The sequence below is a fragment of the Anomaloglossus baeobatrachus genome, chromosome 4 (genome assembly GCF_048569485.1).
Source record: "Anomaloglossus baeobatrachus isolate aAnoBae1 chromosome 4, aAnoBae1.hap1, whole genome shotgun sequence".
NCBI classification, from domain to species: domain Eukaryota; kingdom Metazoa; phylum Chordata; class Amphibia; order Anura; family Aromobatidae; genus Anomaloglossus; species Anomaloglossus baeobatrachus.
Window position 1 is genome coordinate 295,016 of NC_134356.1, and position 19,769 is coordinate 314,784.

The following is a 19,769-nucleotide window of genomic DNA, read 5'->3' on the forward strand; positions in this document are numbered from 1 at the left end:
CTCCATGGCCCACTGCAGGCCCAGGCTGCGGACCCCCCGAGGTGTTAACCCTCCATGGCCCACTGCAGGCCCAGGCTGCGGACCCCCAGAGTATTTAACCCTTCATGATCCGGCGTAGGCCCAGGCTGCGGACCCCCCCGAGGTGTTAACCCTCCATGGCCCACTGCGTGTTAACCCTCCATGGCCCACTGCAGGCCCAGGCTGCGGACCCCCAGAGTATTTAACCCTTCATGATCCGGCGTAGGCCCAGGCTGCGGACCCCCGAGGTGTTAACCTTCCATGGCCCACTGCAGGCCCAGGCTGCGGACCCCCCGAGGTGTTAACCTTCCATGGCCCACTGCAGGCCCAGGCTGCGGACCCCCCCGAGGTGTTAACCCTCCATGGCCCACTGCAGGCCCAGGCTGCGGACCCCCCGAGGTGTTAACCCTCCATGGCCTACTGCAGGCCCAGGCTGCGGACCCCCCGAGGTGTTAACCCTCCATGGCCCACTGCAGGCCCAGGCTGCGGACCCCCCGAGGTGTTAACCCTCCATGGCCCACTGCAGGCCCAGGCTGCGGACCCCCCGAGGTGTTAACCCTCCATGGCCCACTGCAGGCCCAGGCTGGGGACCCCCAGAGTATTTAACCCTTCATGGCTCAGTGCAAGCCCAGGCTGGCGATCTTCGGGGTATTAACCCTTACACGGCCCAGTGTAGGACTAGGCTGCGGAACCTGGGAAATTAACCCTTCACAGCTCGGCTAAGGCCCAGGCTGGGGACCTCTGTGGTATTAACCGTTCACTGCCAGGTGTAGGTACACCTGTCCCTTGGCTATGTCCTTGCGTCACCATGGCCTTTGTTTCCTCTGTCCTCTGATCTGATAAAGCCCTGGAGACATGGAGGGCCAGTGACTGCTCTATGGACTCAGCTGCCTGGAAGGGTCTATGTACTGTAATGTTCTGTGTGCCACTGCTGTGAGGCGAAGAGGGGGATGTGCCGCTGCTGTGGATTGAGGGGGGCGGGGAGTGTGCGCTGCTGTGGATTGAGGGGGGGGGGCAAGGAGTGTGCCACTGCTGTGGATTGAGGGGGGGGCGGAGAGTGTGCCGCTGCTGTGGATTGAGGGGTAGGGGGCGGGAGTTGTGCTGCTGCTGTGGATTGAGGGAGGAGGGGGGGGAAGTGTGCCACTGCTGTGGATTGAGGGAGGAGGGGGGGGGAAGTGTGCCACTGCTGTGGATTGAGGAGGAGGAGGGGGGGAAGTGTGCCACTGCTGTGGATTGAGGGAGGAGGGGGGGGGGAAGTGTGCCGCTGCTGTGGATTGAGAGGAGGAGGGGGGGGGGGGAAGTGTGCCGCTGCTGTGGATGAGGAGGGGGGGGGGGGGAAGTGTGCCGCTGTTGTGGATTGAGGGAGGAGGGGGAAGTGTGCCGCTGCTGTGGATTGAGGGAGGAGGGGGAAGTGTGCCGCTGCTGTGGATTGAGGGAGGAGGGGGGAAGTGTGCCGCTGCTGTGGATTGAGGGAGGAGGGGGGAAGTGTGCCGCTGCTGTGGAATTGAGGAGGAGGGGGGAAGTGTGCCGCTGCTGTGGATTGAGGGAGGAGGGGGGAAGTGTGCCGCTGCTGTGGATTGAGGGAGGAGGGGGGAAGTGTGCCGCTGCTGTGGATTGAGGGAGGAGGGGGGAAGTGTGCCGCTGCTGTGGATTGAGGGGGGGGGGGTTGCCGCTGCTGTGGATTCAGGGGGGGGGGGGTGCCGCTGCTGTGGATTCGGGGGGAGGGAGTGTGCCGCTGCTGTGGATTGAGGGAGGAGGGGGGAAGTGTGCCACTGCTGTGGATTGAGGGAGGAGGGGGGGGAAGTGTGCCGCTGCTGTGGATTGAGGGAGGAGGAGGGGGGGAGGAAGTGTGCCGCTGCTGTGGATTGAGGGAAGAGGAGGGTGAGGGGGGGAAGTGTGCCGCTGCTGTGGATTGAGGGAGGGGAGGGGGGGGGGAAGGTGTGCCGCTGCTGTGGATTGAGGGAGGAGAGGGGAGAGGGGGGGAGTGTGCCGCTGCTGTGGATTGAGGGAGGGGGGGGGGGGGGAAGTGTGCCGCTGCCTGTGGATTGAGGGAGGGGGGGGGGGGGGAAGTGTGCCGCTGCTGTGGATTGAGGGGGGGGGGGGGGGAGTGTGCCGCTGCTGTGGATTGAGGGGGGGGGGGGGAAGGTGTGCCGCTGCTGTGGATTGAGGGAGGAGGGGGGAAGTGTGCCGCTGCTGTGGATTGAGGGGTGGGGGAGGGTGCCGCTGCTGTGGGATTGAGGGGGTGGGGGAGGGGTGCCGCTGCTGTGGATTGAGGAGGTGGGGGAGGGTGCCACTGCTGTGGGATTGAGGGGGTGGGGGAGGTGCCGTTGCTGTGGATTGAGGGGGTGGGGGAGGGTGCCGCTGCTGTGGATTGAGGGGGGTGGGGGGGGCCGCTGCTGTGGATTGAGGGGGGGTGGGGGGGGCGCTGCTGTGGATTGAGGGGGGGGGTGCCGCTGCAGTGGATTGAGGAGGGGGGGGGGTTGTGGATATGTGTGCTGCTGCTGTGCGGGAGCTGGGTGTGGAGCAGTGTGCTGCTCTGGGGGTGTGCTGAGTGGGATGCAGCTCTGGGAACATGCTGAGTTATTTGCTTCTCTAGTATGCGGAACCTGGGCTCAGGTGTCACACGAGCGGGATGCAGCTCTGGGGGTGTGCTGAGCGAGATGCAGCTCTGGGGGTGTGCTGAGCGGGATGCAGCTCTGGGGGTGTGCTGAGCGGGATGCAGCTCTGGGGGTGTGCTGAGCGGATGCAGCTCTGGGGGTGTGCTGAGCGGGATGCAGCTCTGGGGTGTGCTGAGCGGGATGCAGCTCTGGGGGTGTGCTGAGCGGGATGCAGCTCTGGGGGTGTGCTGAGCAGGATGCAGCTCTGGGGGTGTGCTGAGCAGGGTTGCAGCTCTGGGGGTGTGCTGAGCAGGGTGCAGCTCTGGGGGTGTGCTGAGCGGGATGCAGCTCTGGGGGTGTGCTGAGCGGGGTGCAGCTCTGGGGGTGTGCTGAGCGGGATGCAGCTCTGGGGGTGTGCTGAGCGGGATGCAGCTCTGGGGGTGTGCTGAGCAGGGTGCAGCTCTGGGGGTGTGCTGAGCGGGATGCAGCTCTGGGGGTGTGCTGAGCGGGATGCAGCTCTGGGGGTGTGCTGAGCAGGGTGCAGCTCTGGGGGTGTGCTGAGCAGGGTTGCAGCTCTGGGGGTGTGCTGAGCGGGATGCAGCTCTGGGGGGTGTGCTGAGCGGGATGCAGCTCTGGGGGTGTGCTGAGCGGGATGCAGCTCTGGCGGTGTATGAAGCTGGGCTCAGGCGTCACATGTGAGCGGGATGCAGTGAGCATGCTCTGAGCTCTTCCCTCGCTGCTGTCAGTCAGTGGAGGCAGCTGCCACTGCCGGTCGCCCCTTGTGTGTTCTCGTCTCTGGTGAGTGATGGGCCGGAGCCCCTGCGTGGGGCTGGTTCGGGGGCGGTGCGGGTGTAGGGGGCACAGCTTATAAGCGGTGATGAAAATGTTACCTGCACTCTGCTGCCTGGAACACCAGGAATGTTGGGGTTAATGGTCGGTGGTAGAAGAGTCAATGATGTACCTGGTAATAGAAGGGTTAACGGTTGTACCCCGGAGGGGGGGACGGTGGGTGAACGGTTGTACCCCGGAGGGAGGGGGGGCGCGTGACGGTGGGCTAACGGTTGTACCCGGGGGGACGGTGGGTTAACCCCGGGGGTGGGGAGGTTGGGGGGGGTGTATGTCGCCCCCTGGTGGCTCCTGTGATAATGTGGTGAGGAGGCTGCGGGGAGGCGGTGTGTACAGCGGGGGGGTATGTCGCCCCCTGATGGCTCCTGTGATAATGTGGTGAGGAGGCTGCGGGGAGGCGGTGTGTACAGCGGGGGGGTATGTCGCCCCCTGATGGCTCCTGTGATAATGTGGTGAGGAGGCTGCGGGGAGGCGGTGTGTACAGCGGGGGGGTATGTCGCCCCCTGATGGCTCCTGTGATAATGTGGTGAGGAGGCTGCGGGAGGCGGTGTGTACAGCGGGGGATACGTCGCCCCCTGGTGGCTCCTGTGATAATGTGGTGAGGAGGCTGCGGGGAGGCGGTGTGTACAGCGGGGGGTATGTCGCCCCCTGATGGCTCCTGTGATAATGTGGTGAGGAGGCTGCGGGGAGGCGTGTGTACAGCGGGGGATACGTCGCCCCCTGATGGCTCCTGTGATAATGTGGTGAGGAGGCTGCGGGGAGGCGGTGTGTACAGCGGGGGATACGTCGCCCCCTGATGGCTCCTGTGATACTGTGGTGAGGGAGGGCTGCGGGAGGCGGTGTGTACAGCGGGGGATACGTCGCCCTGATGGCTCCGGTGATAATGTGGTGAGCAGGCTGCGGGGAGGCGGTGTGTACAGCGGGGGGTACGTCGCCCCCCTGATGGCTCCTGTGATAATGTGGTGAGCAGGCTGCGGGAAAGCGGTGTGTACAGCGGGGGGTACGTCGCCCCCTGATGGCTCCTGTGATACTGTGGTGAGGAGGCTGCGGGGAGGCGGTGTGTACAGCGGGGGATACGTCGCCCCCTGATGGCTCCTGTGATAATGTGGTGAGCAGGCTGCGGGGAGGCGGTGTGTACAGCGGGGGGTACGTCGCCCCCTGATGGCTCCTGTGATAATGTGGTGAGGAGGCTGCGGGGAGGCGGTGTGTACAGCGGGGATACGTCGCCCCCTGATGGCTCCTGTGATAATGTGGTGAGGAGGCTGCGGGGAGGCGGTGGTGTACAGCGGGGGGGGTATGTCGCCCCTGATGGCTCCTGTGATAATGTGGTGAGGAGGCTGCGGGGAGGCGGTTGTGTACAGCGGGGGGTGTGTACAGCGGGGGGTACGTCGCCCCCTGGTGGCTCCTGTGATAATGTGGTGAGGAGGCTGCGGGGAGGCGGTGTGTACAGCGGGGGATACGTCGCCCCCTGATGGCTCCTGTGATAATGTGGTGAGGAGGCTGCGGGGAAAGCGGTGTGTACAGCGGGGGGTACGTCACCCCCTGATGGCTCCTGTGATAATGTGGTGAGGAGGCTGCGGGGAGGCGGTGTGTACAGCGGGGGTACGTCGCCCCCTGGTGGCTCCTGTGATAATGTGGTGAGGAGGCTGCGGGAGGCGGTGTGTACAGCGGGGGGGTACGTCACCCCCTGATGGCTCCTGTGATAATGTGGTGAGGAGGCTGCGGGGAGGCGGTGTGTACAGCGGGGGGTACGTCACCCCCTGGTGGCTCCTGTGATAATGTGGTGAGGAGGCTGCGGGGAGGCGGTGTGTGTACAGCGGGGGATACGTCGCCCCCTGATGGCTCCTGTGATAATGTGGTGAGCAGGCTGCGGGGAGGCGTGTGTACAGCGGGGGGTACGTCACCCCCTGATGGCTCCTGTGATAATGTGGTGAGGAGGCTGCGGGGAGGCGGTGTGTACAGCGGGGATACGTCACCCCCTGATGGCTCCTGTGATAATGTGGTGAGGAGGCTGCGGGGAGGCGGTGTGTACAGCGGGGGGTACGTCACCCCCTGATGGCTCCTGTGATAATGTGGTGAGGAGGCTGCGGGGAGGCGGTGTGTACAGCGGGGGGGTACGTCACCCCCCTGATGGCTCCTGTGATAATGTGGTGAGCAGGCTGCGGGAAAGCGGTGTGTAACAGCAGGGGTACGTCACCCCCTGATGGCTCCTGTGATAATGTGGTGAGGAGGCTGCGGGGAGGCGGTGTGTACAGCGGGGGGTACGTCACCCCCTGATGGCTCCTGTGTTAATGTGGTGAGGAGGCTGCGGGGAGGCGGTGTGTACAGCAGGGGGGTACGTCACCCCCTGATGGCTCCTGTGATAATGTGGTGAGGAGGCTGCGGGGAGGCGGTGTGTACAGCGGGGGGGTACGTCACCCCCTGATGGCTCCTGTGATAATGTGGTGTGAGGAGGCTGCGGGGAGGCGGTGTGTACAGCGGGGGGGTACGTCACCCCCTGATGGCTCCTGTGATAATGTGGTGAGGAGGCTGCGGGGAGGCGGTGTGTACAGCGGGGGGGTACGTCACCCCCTGATGGCTCCTGTGATAATGTGGTGAGGAGGCTGCGGGGAAAGCGGTGTGTACAGCAAGGGGGTACGTCACCCCCTGATGGCTCCTGTGATAATGTGGTGAGGAGGCTGCGGGGAGGCGGTGTGTACAGCGGGGGGGTACGTCACCCCCTGATGCTCCTGTGATAATGTGGTGAGGAGGCTGCGGGGAGGCGGTGTGTACAGCGGGGGGGTACGTCACCCCCTGATGGCTCCTGTGATAATGTGGTGAGCAGGCTGCGGGAAAGCGGTGTGTACAGCAGGGGTACGTCACCCCTGGTGGCTCCTGTGATAATGTGGTGAGCAGGCCTGCGGGGAGGCGGTGTGTACAGCGGGGGGTACGTCACCCCTGATGGCTCCTGTGATAATGTGGTGAGCAGGCTGCGGGGAGCCGGTGTGTACAGCGGGGGGTACGTCACCCCCTGATGGCTCCTGTGATAATGTGGTGAGCAGGCTGCGGGAAAGCGGTGTGTACAGCAGGGGTACGTCACCCCCTGATGGCTCCTGTGATAATGTGGTGAGGAGGCTGCGGGGAGGCGGTGTGTACAGCGGGGGTACGTCGCCCCCTGGTGGCTCCTGTGATAATGTGGTGAGGAGGCTGCGGGGAGGCGGTGTGTACAGCGGGGGGTACGTCGCCCCTGATGGCTCCTGTGATAATGTGGTGAGGAGGCTGCGGGAAAGCGGTGTGTACAGCGGGGGGGTACGTCACCCCCTGATGGCTCCTGTGATATGTGGTGAGGAGGCTGCGGGGAGGCGGTGTGTACAGCGGGGGGGTACGTCACCCCTGATGGCTCTGTGATAATGTGGTGAGCAGGCTGCGGGGAAAGCGGTGTGTACAGCAGGGGTACGTCACCCCCTGATGGCTCCTGTGATAATGTGGTGAGGAGGCTGCGGGGAGGCGGTGTGTACAGCGGGGGTACGTCACCCCCTGATGGCTCCTGTGATAATGTGGTGAGGAGGCTGCGGGGAGGCGGTGTGTACAGCAGGGGGGTACGTCACCCCCTGATGGCTCCTGTGATAATGTGGTGAGGAGGCTGCGGGGAGGCGGTTGTGTACAGCGGGGGGGGTACGTCACCCCCTGATGGCTCCTGTGATAATGTGGTGAGGAGGCTGCGGGGAGGCGGTGTGTACAGCGGGGGGGTACGTCACCCCCTGATGGCTCCTGTGATAATGTGGTGAGGAGGCTGCGGGAAAGCGGTGTGTACAGCAAGGGGGTACGTCACCCCCTGATGGCTCCTGTGATAATGTGGTGAGGGAGGCTGCGGGGAGGCGGTGTGTACAGCGGGGGGGTACGTCACCCCCTGATGGCTCCTGTGATAATGTGGTGAGGAGGCTGCGGGGAGGCGGTAGTGTACAGCGGGGGGGTACGTCACCCCCTGATGGCTCCTGTGATAATGTGGTGAGCAGGCTGCGGGAAAGCGGTGTGTACAGCAGGGGTACGTCACCCCCTGGTGCTCCTGTGATAATGTGGTGAGCAGGCTGCGGGGAGGCGGTGTGTACAGCGGGGGGTACGTCACCCCCTGATGGCTCCTGTGATAATGTGGTGAGCAGGCTGCGGGGAGCCGGTGTGTACAGCGGGGGTTACGTCACCCCCTGATGGCTCCTGTGATAATGTGGTGAGCAGGCTGCGGGAAAGCGGTGTGTACAGCAGGGGTACGTCACCCCCTGATGGCTCCTGTGATAATGTGGTGAGGAGGCTGCGGGGAGGCGGTGTGTACAGCGGGGGGTACGTCACCCCCTGATGCTCCTGTGATAATGTGTGAGGAGGCTGCGGGGGAGGCGGTGTGTACAGCGGGGGGTACGTCGCCCCCTGATGGCTCCTGTGATAATGTGGTGAGCAGGCTGCGGGAAAGCGGTGTGTACAGCAGGGGTACGTCACCCCCTGATGGCTCCTGTGATAATGTGGTGAGGAGGCTGCGGGAGGCGGTGTGTACAGCGGGGGGTACGTCACCCCCTGATGGCTCCTGTGATAATGTGGTGAGGAGGCTGCGGGGAGGCGGTGTGTACAGCGGGGGGTACGTCACCCCTGATGGCTCCTGTGATAATGTGGTGAGGAGGCTTGCGGGGAGGCGGTGTGTACAGCGGGGGGTACGTCGCCCCCTGATGGCTCCTGTGATAATGTGGTGAGGAGGCTGCGGGGAGGCGGTGTGTACAGCGGGGGGTACGTCACCCCCTGGTGGCTCCTGTGATAATGTGGTGAGGAGGCTGCGGGGAGGCGGTGTGTACAGCGGGGGGTACGTCACCCCCTGATGGCTCCTGTGATAATGTGGTGAGGAGGCTGCGGGGAGGCGGTGTTGTACAGCGGGGGGTACGTCACCCCCTGATGGCTCCTGTGATAATGTGGTGAGCAGGCTGCGGGGAGCGGTGTGTACAGCGGGGGGTACGTCACCCCTGGTGGCTCCTGTGATAATGTGGTGAGGAGGCTGCGGGGAGGCGGTGTGTACAGCGGGGGATACGTCGCCCCCTGATGGCTCCTGTGATAATGTGGTGAGGAGGCTGCGGGGAGGCGGTGTGTACAGCGGGGGGTACGTCACCCCCTGATGGCTCTGTGATAATGTGGTGAGGAGGCTGCGGGGAGGCGGTGTGTACAGCGGGGGGTACGTCACCCCTGATGGCTCCTGTGATAATGTGGTGAGGAGGCTGCGGGAGGCGGTGTGTACAGCGGGGGGTACGTCGCCCCCTGGTGGCTCCTGTGATAATGTGGTGAGGAGGCTGCGGGGAGCGGTGTGTACAGCGGGGGGTACGTCACCCCTGATGGCTCCTGTGATAATGTGGTGAGCAGGCTGCGGGAAGGCGGTGTGTACAGCGGGGGGTACGTCACCCCCTGATGCTCCTGTGATAATGTGGTGAGGAGGCTGCGGGGAGGCGGTGTGTACAGCGGGGGGGTACGTCACCCCCTGATGGCTCCTGTGATAATGTGGTGAGCAGGCTGCGGGGAGGCGGTGTGTACAGCGGGGGGTACGTCCACCCCCTGATGGCTCCTGTGATAATGTGGTGAGGAGGCTGCGGGGAGGCGGTGTGTACAGCGGGGGGTACGTCACCCCCTGATGGCTCCTGTGATAATGTGGTGAGGAGGCTGCGGGGAGGCGGTGTGTACAGCGGGGATACGTCGCCCCCTGATGGCTCCTGTGATAATGTGGTGAGGAGGCTGCGGGGAGGCGGTGTGTACAGCGGGGGGTACGTCACCCCCTGATGGCTCCTGTGATAATGTGGTGAGGAGGCTGCGGGAGGCGGTGTGTACAGCGGGGGATACGTCGCCCCCTGATGGCTCCTGTGATAATGTGGTGAGGAGGCTGCGGGGAGGCGGTGTGTACAGCGGGGGGTACGTCACCCCCTGATGGCTCCTGTGATAATGTGGTGAGGAGGCTGCGGGGAGGCGGTGTGTACAGCGGGGGATACGTCGCCCCCTGATGGCTCCTGTGATAATGTGGTGAGCAGGCTGCGGGGAGGCGGTGTGTACAGCGGGGGGGGGTGTGTACAGCGGGGGGTACGTCGCCCCCTGGTGGCCCTCGCGGTCACATGGTGGGTGTTATACCTGCACACATCGGGGTGCGAGTTTCTCTGACGTGCTAATTATGCAGTGATACAAGGTAAGGAGGCGCCCCTGCCGCTCCTCTCCTCAGGAGGCGCCCTCTCCTCTCCTCTCCTCAGGAGGCGCCCTCTCCTCTCCTCAGGAGGCGCCCTCCCTCTCTCTCTCCTCTCCTCAGGAGGCGCCCTCTCCTCTCCCTCTCCTCAGGAGGCGCCTCTCCTCTCCTCTCCTCAGGAGGCGCCCTCTCCTCTCCTCTCCTCAGGAGGCGCCCTCTCCTCTCCTCAGGAGGCGCCCTCTCCTCTCCCTCAGGAGGCGCCCTCTCCTCTCCTCAGGAGGCGCCCTCTCCTCTCCTCAGGAGGCGCCCTCTCCTCTCCTCAGGAGGCGCCCCCCGCTCCCTCCTCTCTCAGGAGGCGCCCGCTCCTCTCCTCAGGAGGCGCCCCCCGCTCCTCTCCTCAGGAGGCGCCCCGCTCCTCTCCTCTCCTCAGGAGGCGCCCGCTCCTCTCCTCCTCCTCAGGAGGCGCCCGCGTCCTCTCCTCTCCTCAGGAGGCGCCCGCTCCTCTCCTCTCCCTCAGGAGGCGCCCGCTCCTCTCCTCTCAGGAGGCGCCCAGCGCTCCTCTCCTCTCCTCTCAGGAGGCGCCCGCTCCTCTCCTCTCCTCTCAGGAGGCGCCCGCTCCTCCTCCTCTCCTCTCAGGAGGCGCCCGCCCGCTCCTCTCCTCTCCTCAGGAGGCGCCCGCTCCTCCTCCTCTCCTCAGGAGGCGCCCGCTCGCTCCTCTCCTCTCCTCAGGAGGCGCCCGCTCCGCTCCTCTCCTCTCCTCAGGAGGCGCCCGCTCCGCTCTCTCCTCTCCTCAGGAGGCGCCCGCTCCGCTCTCTCCTCAGGAGGCGCCCCGCTCCGCTCCTCTCCTCAGGAGGCGCCCGCTCCGCTCCTCTCCTCAGGAGGCGCCCGCTCCGCTCCTCTCCTCAGGAGGCGCCCGCTCCGCTCCGCTCCTCTCCTCAGGAGGCGCCCGCTCCGCTCCTCTCCTCAGGAGGCGCCCGCTCCGCTCCTCTCCTCAGGAGGCGCCCGCTCCGCTCCTCTCCTCAGAGGCGCCCGCTCCGCTCCTCTCCTCAGGAGGGGCCCGCCCGCTCTCCAGGCCCCGCTCGCTCCTCTCCTCAGGAGGCGCCCGCTCCGCTCCTCTCCTCAGGAGGCGCCCGCTCCGCTCCTCTCCTCAGGAGGCGCCCGCTCGCTCCTCTCCTTCAGGAGGCGCCCGCTCCGCTCCTCTCCTCAGGAGGCCTCCGCTCCTCTCCTCAGGAGGCGCCCGCTCCTCTCCTCTCCTCAGGAGGCGCCCCGCTTCCTCTCCTCTCCTCAGGAGGCGCCACGCTCCCTCTCCTCTCCTCAGGAGGCGCACGCTCCTCTCCTCTCCTCAGGAGGCGCACGCTCCTCTCCTCTCCTCAGGAGGCGCACGCTCCTCTCCTCTCCCTCAGGAGGCGCACGCTCCTCTCCTCTCCTCAGGAGGCGCACGCTCCTCTCCTCTCCTCAGGAGGCGCACGCTCCTCTCCTCTCCTCAGGAGGCGCCCGCTCCTCTCCTCTCCTCAGGAGGCGCCCGCTCCTCTCCTCTCCTCAGGAGGCGCCCGCCTCCTCTCCTCTCCTCAGGAGGCGCCCCGCTCCTCTCCTCTCCTCAGGAGGCGCCCGCTCCTCTCCTCTCCTCAGGAGGCGCCCGCTCCTCTCCTCTCCTCAGGAGGCGCCCGCTCCTCTCCTCTCCTCAGGAGGCGCCCGCTCCTCTCCTCTCCTCAGGAGGCGCCCGCTCCTCTCCTCTCCTCAGGAGGCGCCCGCTCCTCTCCTCTTCCTCAGGAGGCGCCCCGCTCCTCTCCTCTCCTCAGGAGGCGCCCGCTCCTCTCCTCTCCTCAGGAGGCGCCCGCTCCTCTCCTCTCCTCAGGAGGCGCCCCCGCTCCTCTCCTCTCCTCAGGAGGCGCCCGCTCCTCTCCTCTCTCAGGAGGCGCCCGCTCCTCTCCTCTCCTCAGGAGGCGCCCGCTCCTCTCCTCTCCTCAGGAGGCGCCCGCTCCTCTCCTCTCCTCAGGAGGCGCCCGCTCCTCTCCTCTCCTCAGGAGGCGCCCGCTCCTCTCCTCTCCTCAGGAGGCGCCCGCTCCTCTCCTCTCCTCAGGAGGGCGCCCGCTCCTCTCCTCTCCTCAGGAGGCGCCCGCTCCTCTCCTCTCCTCTCCTCAGGAGGCGCCCGGCTCCTCTCCTCTCCTCTCCTCAGGAGGCGCCCGCTCCTCTCCTCTCCTCTCCTCAGGAGGCGCCCGCTCCTCTCCTCTCCTCAGGAGGCGCCCGCTCCTCTCCTCTCCTCAGGAGGCGCCCGCTCCTCTCTCTCCTCAGGAGGCGCCCGCGTCCTCTCCTCTCCTCAGGAGGCGCCCCGCTCCTCTCCTCAGGAGGCGCCCGCTCCTCTCCTCAGGAGGCGCCCGCTCCTCTCCTCAGGAGGCGCCCGCTCCTCTCCTCTCCTCAGGAGGCGCCCGCTCCTCTCCTCTCCTCAGGAGGCGCCCCGCTCCTCTCCTCTCCTCTCCTCAGGAGGCGCCCGCTCCTCTCCTCTCCTCAGGAGGCGCCCGCTCCTCTCCTCTCCTCAGGAGGCGCCCGCCTCTCTCCTCTCCTCAGGAGGCGCCTGCTCCTCTCCTCTCTCTCCTCAGGAGGCGCCCGCCTCCTCTCCTCTCCTCAGGAGGCGCCCGCTCCTCTCCTCTCCTCAGGAGGCGCCCGCTCCTCTCCTCTCCTCAGGAGGCGCCCGCTCCTCTCCTCTCCTCTCCTCAGGAGGCGCCCGCTCCTCTCCTCTCCTCTCCTCAGGAGGCGCCCGCTCTCTCCTCTCCTCAGGAGGCGCCCGCTCCTCTCCTCTCCTCAGGAGGCGCCCGCTCCTTCTCCTCTCCTCAGGAGGCGCCCGCTCCTCTCCTCTCCTCAGGAGGCGCCCGCTCCTCTCCTCTCCTCAGGAGGCGCCCGCTCCTCTCCTCTCCTCAGGAGGCGGCCGCCGCTCTCTGCTCTCTCTCCTCAGGAGGGCGCCCGCTCCTCTGCTCTCCCTCTCCTCAGGAGGCGCCCGCTCCTCTGCTCTCCTCTCCTCAGGAGGCGCCCGCTCCTCTGCTCTCCTCTCCTCAGGAGGCGCCCGCTCTCTGCTCTCCTCTCCTCAGGAGGCGCCCGCTCCTCTCCTCTCCTCAGGAGGCGCCCGCTCCTCTGCTCTCCTCTCCTCAGGAGGCGCCCGCTCCTCTCCTCTCCTCTCCTCAGGAGGCGCCCGCTCCTCTGCTCTCCTCTCCTCAGGAGGCGCCCGCTCCTCTGCTCTCCTCTCCTCAGGAGGCGCCCGCTCCTCTGCTCTCCTCTCCTCAGGAGGCGCCCGCTCCTCTGCTCTCCTCAGGAGCGCCCGCTCCTCTGCTCTCCTCTCCTCAGGAGGCGCCCACTCACCGCTCCTCAGCAGCTGGTGTTTTTCTTACAAGCACCGGCTGCACTTTAACTCTCTCCTGTCCAGAGCGAGGATTCTGGGGCTGCGTGAGGCCTCGTCTCCTGAGGGCGCCCCCCAGCTCCTCAGCCGGTCTCCTCTGCTTGTTGTCCTCTCCTGTGTGAGGCTCTGGTGGTCTGTAGCCCCCCGGTTTCAGCTCCCTGATGATGGCGGGTTGTGTTCTGGGCGTGCTCCTCATTATGGCGCTCATCATCTATTTTCACTATTTCTTTAACTGTATTGTTTGGGGGGGAATGTGAAATATGAATGAGACCCCAGAAGAGCTCGGGGCCACTGAGACGTGTGCGATGCCTGCTGCTCCGTGTGCGCAGCACTGACCTACATACCGCAGAGCGCTGCAGAGAGCGGGCGCCGCTCCCCCCCCAGCTCCGGTGTGCTCAGTTAGGTGGCACTGCCCCCCCGATGTATGCTGGGCCCCCCCCCCCCCCCCTCAGCCCCCCCCCCCCCGATGTATGCTGGGCCACCCCCCCCCTGATGTATGCTGGGCCCCCCCCCCGATGTATGCTGGGCCCCCCCCCCGATGTATGCTGGGCCCCCCCCCCCGATGTATGCTGCGGCCCCCCCCCGATGTATGCTGGGCCCCCCCCCGATGTATGCTGGGCCCCCCCCCGCACCGTCCCCCGATGTATGCTGGGCCCCCCCCCGATGTATGCTGGGCCCCCCCCGATGTATGCTGGGCCCCCCCCGATGTATGCTGGGCCCCCCCCGATGTATGCTGGGCCCCCCCCGATGTATGCTGGGCCCCCCCGATGTATGCTGGGGCGAGGTGGATCAAGCCTCCAATTTGAATATGCCGGGTGAGGTGAAGCCGCCCACCACCACCCTCGGCTCTGCGACCTCCCCCCCCCCCCCCCCGTCCCCCTGCTCCTCCGGGGGGGGTCGGCTCTGCGTCCCCCCTGCTCCTCCGGGGGGGGGGGTCGGCTCTGCGTCCCCCTGCTCCTCCGGGGGGGGGGTCGGCTCTGCGTCCCCTGCTCCTCCGGGGGGGGTCGGCTCTGCGTCCCCCTGCTCCTCCGGGGGGGGTCGGCTCTGCGTCCCCCTGCTCTCCGGGGGGGGGGTCGGCTCAGCGTCCCCCTGCTCCTCCGGGGGGGTCGGCTCAGCGTCCCCCTGCTCCTCCTGGCAGCTGGTTGGCCTGTGTCAGTAGTGTCCTCCAGGGTGCTGTGTGGGGTCTCCAGGGTGTGGTGAGGGTGATGTCCAGACCGGGGGTCCTGTGATACACAGACCACTGGAGGCCAATTTTTATATTTTTTGTCGTGGGATAATGAGCTCAGGCGTTATAATAAAATGATTATTCCTCGGCGGTTCTGTGGGGGGGTGTTACAGCATCGAGGTTTTCTTCCTTTTTGTTGCCTTTTGTGTATGTTGTCTCTTAGGCTCTGCCTCTTGCGCCCCCCCCCCCTCTTGCCTTGGCTCTGCCTCTTGCGCCCCCCCCCCTTGCCTTGGCTCTGCCTCTTGCGCCCACGCCTCTTGCGCCCCCCCTCCTGCCTCTAGCTCCCCCCCCTCCTGACTTGGCTCTGCCTCTAGCTCCCCCCCTCCAGCCTTGGCTCTGCCTCTAGCTCCCCCCCTCCAGTCTTGGCTCTGCCTCTTGTGCCCCCCCTCCTGCCTTGGCTCTGCCTCTAGCTCCCCCCTCCTGCCTTGGCTCTGCCTCTAGCTCCCCCCCTCCTGCCTTTGCTCTGCCTCTAGCTCCCCCCCTCCTGCCTTGGCTCTGCCTCTGGCTCCCCCCCTCCTGCCTTGGCTCTGCCTCTAGCTCCCCCCCTCCTGCCTTGGCTCTGCCTCTAGCTCCCCCACTCCAGCCTTGGCTCTGCCTCTAGCTCCCCCCCTCCTGCCTTGGCTCTGCCTCTAGCTCCCCCCCTCCTGCCTTGGCTCTGCCTCTGGCTCCCCCCCTCCTGCCTTGGCTCTGCCTCTAGCTCCCCCCCCTCCAGCCTTGGCTCTGCCTCTTGTGCCCCCCCTCCAGCCTTGGCTCTGCCTCTTGTGCCCCCCCTCCTGCCTTGGCTCTGCCTCTAGCTCCCCTCCTCCTGCCTTGGCTCTGCCTCTAGCTCCCCCCCCTCCAGCCTTGGCTCTGCCTCTAGCTCCCCCCCCTCCAGCCTTGGCTCTGCCTCTTGCTCCCCCCCCTCCAGCCTTGGCTCTGCCTATTGTGACCCCCCTCCTGCCTTGGCTCTGCCTCTAGCTCCCCCCCTCCTGACTTGGCTCTGCCTCTAGCTCCCCTCCTCCAGTCTTGGCTCTGCCTCTAGCTCTCCCCCTCCAGTCTTGGCTCTGCCTCTTGTGCCCCCCCTCCTGCCTTGGCTCTGCCTCTAGCTCCCCCCCTCCAGCCTTGGCTCTGCCTCTAGCTCCCCTCCTCCTGCCTTGGCTCTGCCACTAGCTCCCCCCCCTCCAGCCTTGGCTCTGCCTCTAGCTTCCCCCCCTCCTGCCTTGGCTCTGCCTCTAGCTCCCCCCCTCCAGACTTGGCTCTGCCTCTAGCTCCCCCCCTCCAGCCTTGGCTCTGCCTCTAGCTCCCCCCCTCCAGCCTTGGCTCTGCCTCTAGCTCCCCCCCTCCAGCCTTGGCTCTGCCTCTAGCTCCCCCCCTCCAGCCTTGGCTCTGCTTCTTGTGCCCCCCCCCCCTCCTGCCTTGGCTCTGCCTCTAGCTCCCCCCCTCCAGCCTTGGCTCTGCCTCTAGCTTCCCCCCCCCCTCCAGCCTTGGCTCTGCCTCTAGCTCCCCCCCTCCAGCCTTGGCTCTGCCTCTAGCTCCCCCCCTCCAGCCTTGGCTCTGCCTCTAGCACCCCCCCTCCAGCCTTGGCTCTGCCTCTAGTTCCCCCCCTCCAGCCTTGGCTCTGCCTCTAGCTCCCCCCCTCCAGCCTTGGCTCTGCCTCTAGCTCCCCCCCTCCAGCCTTGGCTCTGCCTTTAGCTCCCCCCCTCCAGCCTTGGCTCTGCCTTTAGCTCCCCCCCTCCAGCCTTGGCTCTACCTCTAGCTTCCCCCCTCCAGCCTTGGCTCTGCCTCTAGCTCCCCCCCTCCAGCCTTGGCTCTGCCTCTTGCGCTTCTCCTCCTGCCTTGGCTCTGCCTCTTGCGCCCCCCCCTCCTGCCTTGGCTCTGCCTCTAGCTCCTATCCTCCAGCCTTGGCTCTGCCTTTAGCTCCCCCCCTCCAGCCTTGGCTCTGCCTCTTGCGCTTCTCCTCCTGCCTTGGCTCTGCCTCTTGCGCCCCCCCCTCCTGCCTTGGCTCTGCCTCTAGCTCCCCCCTCCAGCCTTGGCTCTGCCTTTAGCTCCCCCCCTCCAGCCTTGGCTCTGCCTCTTGCGCTTCTCCTCCTGCCTTGGCTCTGCCTCTTGCGCCCCCCCCTCCTGCCTTGGCTCTGCCTCTAGCTCCCCCCCTCCAGCCTTGGCTCTGCCTCTAGCTCCCCCCCCCTCCAGCCTTGGCTCTGCCTCTAGCTCCCCCCCTCCAGCCTTGGCTCTGCCTCTAGCTCCCCCCCTCCAGCCTTGGCTCTGCCTCTAGCTCCCCCCCTCCAGCCTTGGCTCTGCCTCTAGCTCCCCCCCCCTCCAGCCTTGGCTCTGCCTCCAGCTCCCCCCCTCCAGCCTTGGCTCTGCCTCCAGCTCCCCCCCTCCAGCCTTGGCTCTGCCTCCAGCTCCCCCCCTCCAGCCTTGGCTCTGCCTCTTGCGCCCCCCCCCTCTCCTGCCTTGGCTCTGCCTCTTGCGCTTCTCCTCCTGCCTTGGCTCCGCCTCTTGTACTCACCCGCTGTCTCTGCTCCTCCCCCTCTGACTGTTCGGTGTTTTCTCTTGCAGCCACAATGAGAGGAAAGTGACGTGTAAGCACCCGGTGAGCGGGCAGCCCTCCCAGGACAACTGCATCTTCGTGGTGAATGACCAGTGAGTACTGAGCAATCGCAGGGGGTCACCACTGACTAGACACTGCGAGGTCATCATAGGGCAGGGGCTCTCACAGAGGGATAATAGATGGCATAAGTATTCACCCCCTACATGAGCAGGGAACAAGGCTGCCTTGGATATGTGTGGCTAGGAAAAGCAGAAGTGTTTACCCCATCAGCCATGGATACAGCTGCTGTGGGGACCCCTCTGTGAGCCCCTCATCACCGGACCCCCATCGGAAGTGTTGTGTGATGTGGTTTGTCTTTCAGGTCCTCAGCAGGGATGTCCTCTCAGGAGACGAAGGACAGAACAGTCAGCATGACGAGCGACAGCTCCAACACCGTGCCCGCTGCCAGCCCTGCCAGCCCCCCGTCCAGGGTAAGTGTAAGACCGGACCCTTCCCTCCAGCCAGGGTGAGTGACCCCCCCAACCAGCCCCCTCCCCTGCAGCCAGGGCGAGTGACCCCCAAACCAGCCCCCTCCCCTGCAGCCAGGGCGAGTGACCCCCAAACCAGCCCCCTCCCCTGCAGCCAGGGCGAGTGACCCCCAAACCAGCCCCCTCCCCTGCAGCCAGGGCGAGTGACCCCCAAACCAGCCCCCTCCCCTGCAGCCAGGGCGAGTGACCCCAAAACCAGCCCCCTCCCCTGCAGCCAGGGCGAGTGACCCCCAAACTAGCACATCCCTCATCCTCCTGACTGCACCCTCCCCCCCCCTCCCCGCCCCTCGTCCTCCTGGCTGCACCCCCCACATTTTGTGCCGTCCAGACTGCACCCTCCCCCTCCTTGTCCTCCTGACTGCACCCTTGTCCCGTCCGGACTGCACCCTACCTCCCTCCTGTCCTGACTGCACCCTCCCTCTCTCCTCGCTCCTGTCCTGCCTCCACCCTCCCTCCTGTCCTGGCTGCACCCTCCCTCTCTCCTCCCTCCTGTCCTGGCTGCACCCTCCCTCTCTCCTCGCTCCTGTCCTGGCTGCACCCTCCCTCTCTCCTCCCTCCTGTCCTGGCTGCACCCTCCCTCTCTCTTCGCTCCTGTCCTGGCTGCACCCTCCCTCTCTCTTCGCTCCTGTCCTGCCTCCACCCTCCCTCCTGTCCTGGCTGCACCCTCCCTCTCTCCTCGCTCCTGTCCTGGCTGCACCCTCCCTCTCTCCTCGCTCCTGTCCTGGCTGCACCCTCCCTCTCTCTTCGCTCCTGTCCTGACTGCACCCTCCCTCTCTCCTCGCTCCTGTCCTGACTGCACCCTCCCTCTCTCCTCGCTCCTGTCCTGACTGCACCCTCCCTCTCTCTTCGCTCCTGTCCTGGCTGCACCCTCCCTCTCTCTTCGCTCCTGTCCTGACTGCACCCTCCCTCTCTCCTCGCTCCTGTCCTGGCTGCACCCTCCCTCTCTCCTCCCTCCTGTCCTGGCTGCACCCTCCCTCTCTCTTCGCTCCTGTCCTGACTGCACCCTCCCTCTCTCCTCGCTCCTGTCCTGGCTGCACCCTCCCTCCTCCTCGCTCCTGTCCTTGCTGCACCCTTCCTCTCTCCTCCCTCCTGTCCTGGCTGCACCCTCCCTCTCTCCTCGCTCCTGTCCTGACTGCACCCTCCCTCTCTCCTCCCTCCTGTCCTGGCTGCACCCTCCCTCCTGTCCTGGCTGCAGCCTCCCTCTCTCCTCCCTCCTGTCCTGGCTGCAGCCTCCCTCTCTCCTCCCTCCTGTCCTGGCTGCACCCTCCCTCTCTCCTCGCTCCTGTCCTGGCTGCACCCTCCCTCTCTCTTCGCTCCTGTCCTGACTGCACCCTCCCTCTCTCCTCGCTCCTGTCCTGGCTGCACCCTCCCTCTCTCCTCGCTCCTGTCCTGGCTGCACCCTCCCTCCTCCTCGCTCCTGTCCTGCCTCCACCCTCCCTCCTGTCCTGGCTGCACCCTCCCTCTCTCCTCGCTCCTGTCCTGCCTCCACCCTCCCTCCTGTCCTGGCTGCACCCTCCCTCTCTCCTCGCTCCTGTCCTGACTGCACGCTCCCTCTCTCCTCGCTCCTGTCCTGGCTGCACCCTCCCTCTCTCCTCGCTCCTGTCCTGACTGCACGCTCCCTCTCTCCTGTCCTGACTGCACGCTCCCTCTCTCCTCGCTCCTGTCCTGGCTGCACCCTCCCTCTCTCCTCGCTCCTGTCCTGGCTGCACCCTCCCTCTCTCTTCGCTCCTGTCCTGGCTGCACCCTCCCTCTCTCCTCGCTCCTGTCCTGGCTGCACCCTCCCTCTCTCCTCGCTCCTGTCCTGGCTGCACCCTCCCTCTCTCCTCGCTCCTGTCCTGGCTGCACCCTCCCTCTCTCCTCGCTCCTGTCCTGACTGCACCCTCCCTCTCTCCTCGCTCCTGTCCTGACTGCACCCTCCCTCTCTCCTCGCTCCTGTCCTGACTGCACCCTCCCTCTCTCCTCGCTCCTGTCCTGGCTGCACCCTCCCTCTCTCCTCGCTCCTGTCCTGGCTGCACCCTCCCTCTCTCTTCGCTCCTGTCCTGGTTGCACCCTCCCTCTCTCTTCGCTCCTGTCCTGGCTGCACCCTCCCTCTCTCCTCGCTCCTGTCCTGGCTGCACCCTCCCTCTCTCCTCGCTCCTGTCCTGGCTGCACCCTCCCTCTCTCCTCGCTCCTGTCCTGGCTGCACCATCCCTCTCTCCTCGCTCCTGTCCTGGCTGCACCATCCCTCTCTCCTCGCTCCTGTCCTGGCTGCACCATCCCTCTCTCCTCGCTCCTGTCCTGGCTGCACCATCCCTCTCTCCTCGCTCCTGTCCTGGCTGCACCCTCCCTCTCTCCTCGCTCCTGTCCTGATTGCATGCTCCCTCTCTCCTCGCTCCTGTCCTGGCTGCACCATCCCTCTTTCCTCGCTCCTGTCCTGGCTGCACCCTCCCTCTCTCCTCGCTCCTGTCCTGGCTGCACACTCCCTCT

The 19,769-nt window shown here is 66.2% G+C and overlaps 1 protein-coding gene across 8 annotated transcripts in view; it reads left to right on the top strand.

The window, feature by feature from the left end:
- Positions 1-19,769, top strand: part of PLEKHA5 (pleckstrin homology domain containing A5) — a 163,391-nt gene that overhangs the window by 38,186 nt on the left and 105,436 nt on the right. For 7 of the 8 annotated variants that reach the window (XR_012752955.1, XM_075343452.1, XM_075343453.1 and 4 more), the window contains exons 4-5: positions 16,785-16,868; positions 17,138-17,246. Coding sequence is in view for 7 of the 8 variants with exons in the window: in XM_075343452.1 (XP_075199567.1) it covers positions 16,785-16,868; positions 17,138-17,246 (193 nt within the window). In the remaining variant the exon portion in view is untranslated. Of the gene's footprint in view, positions 1-3,320; positions 3,414-16,784; positions 16,869-17,137; positions 17,247-19,769 lie in introns of those variants that run through there. The other variant, XM_075343458.1, reaches the window with a different exon arrangement.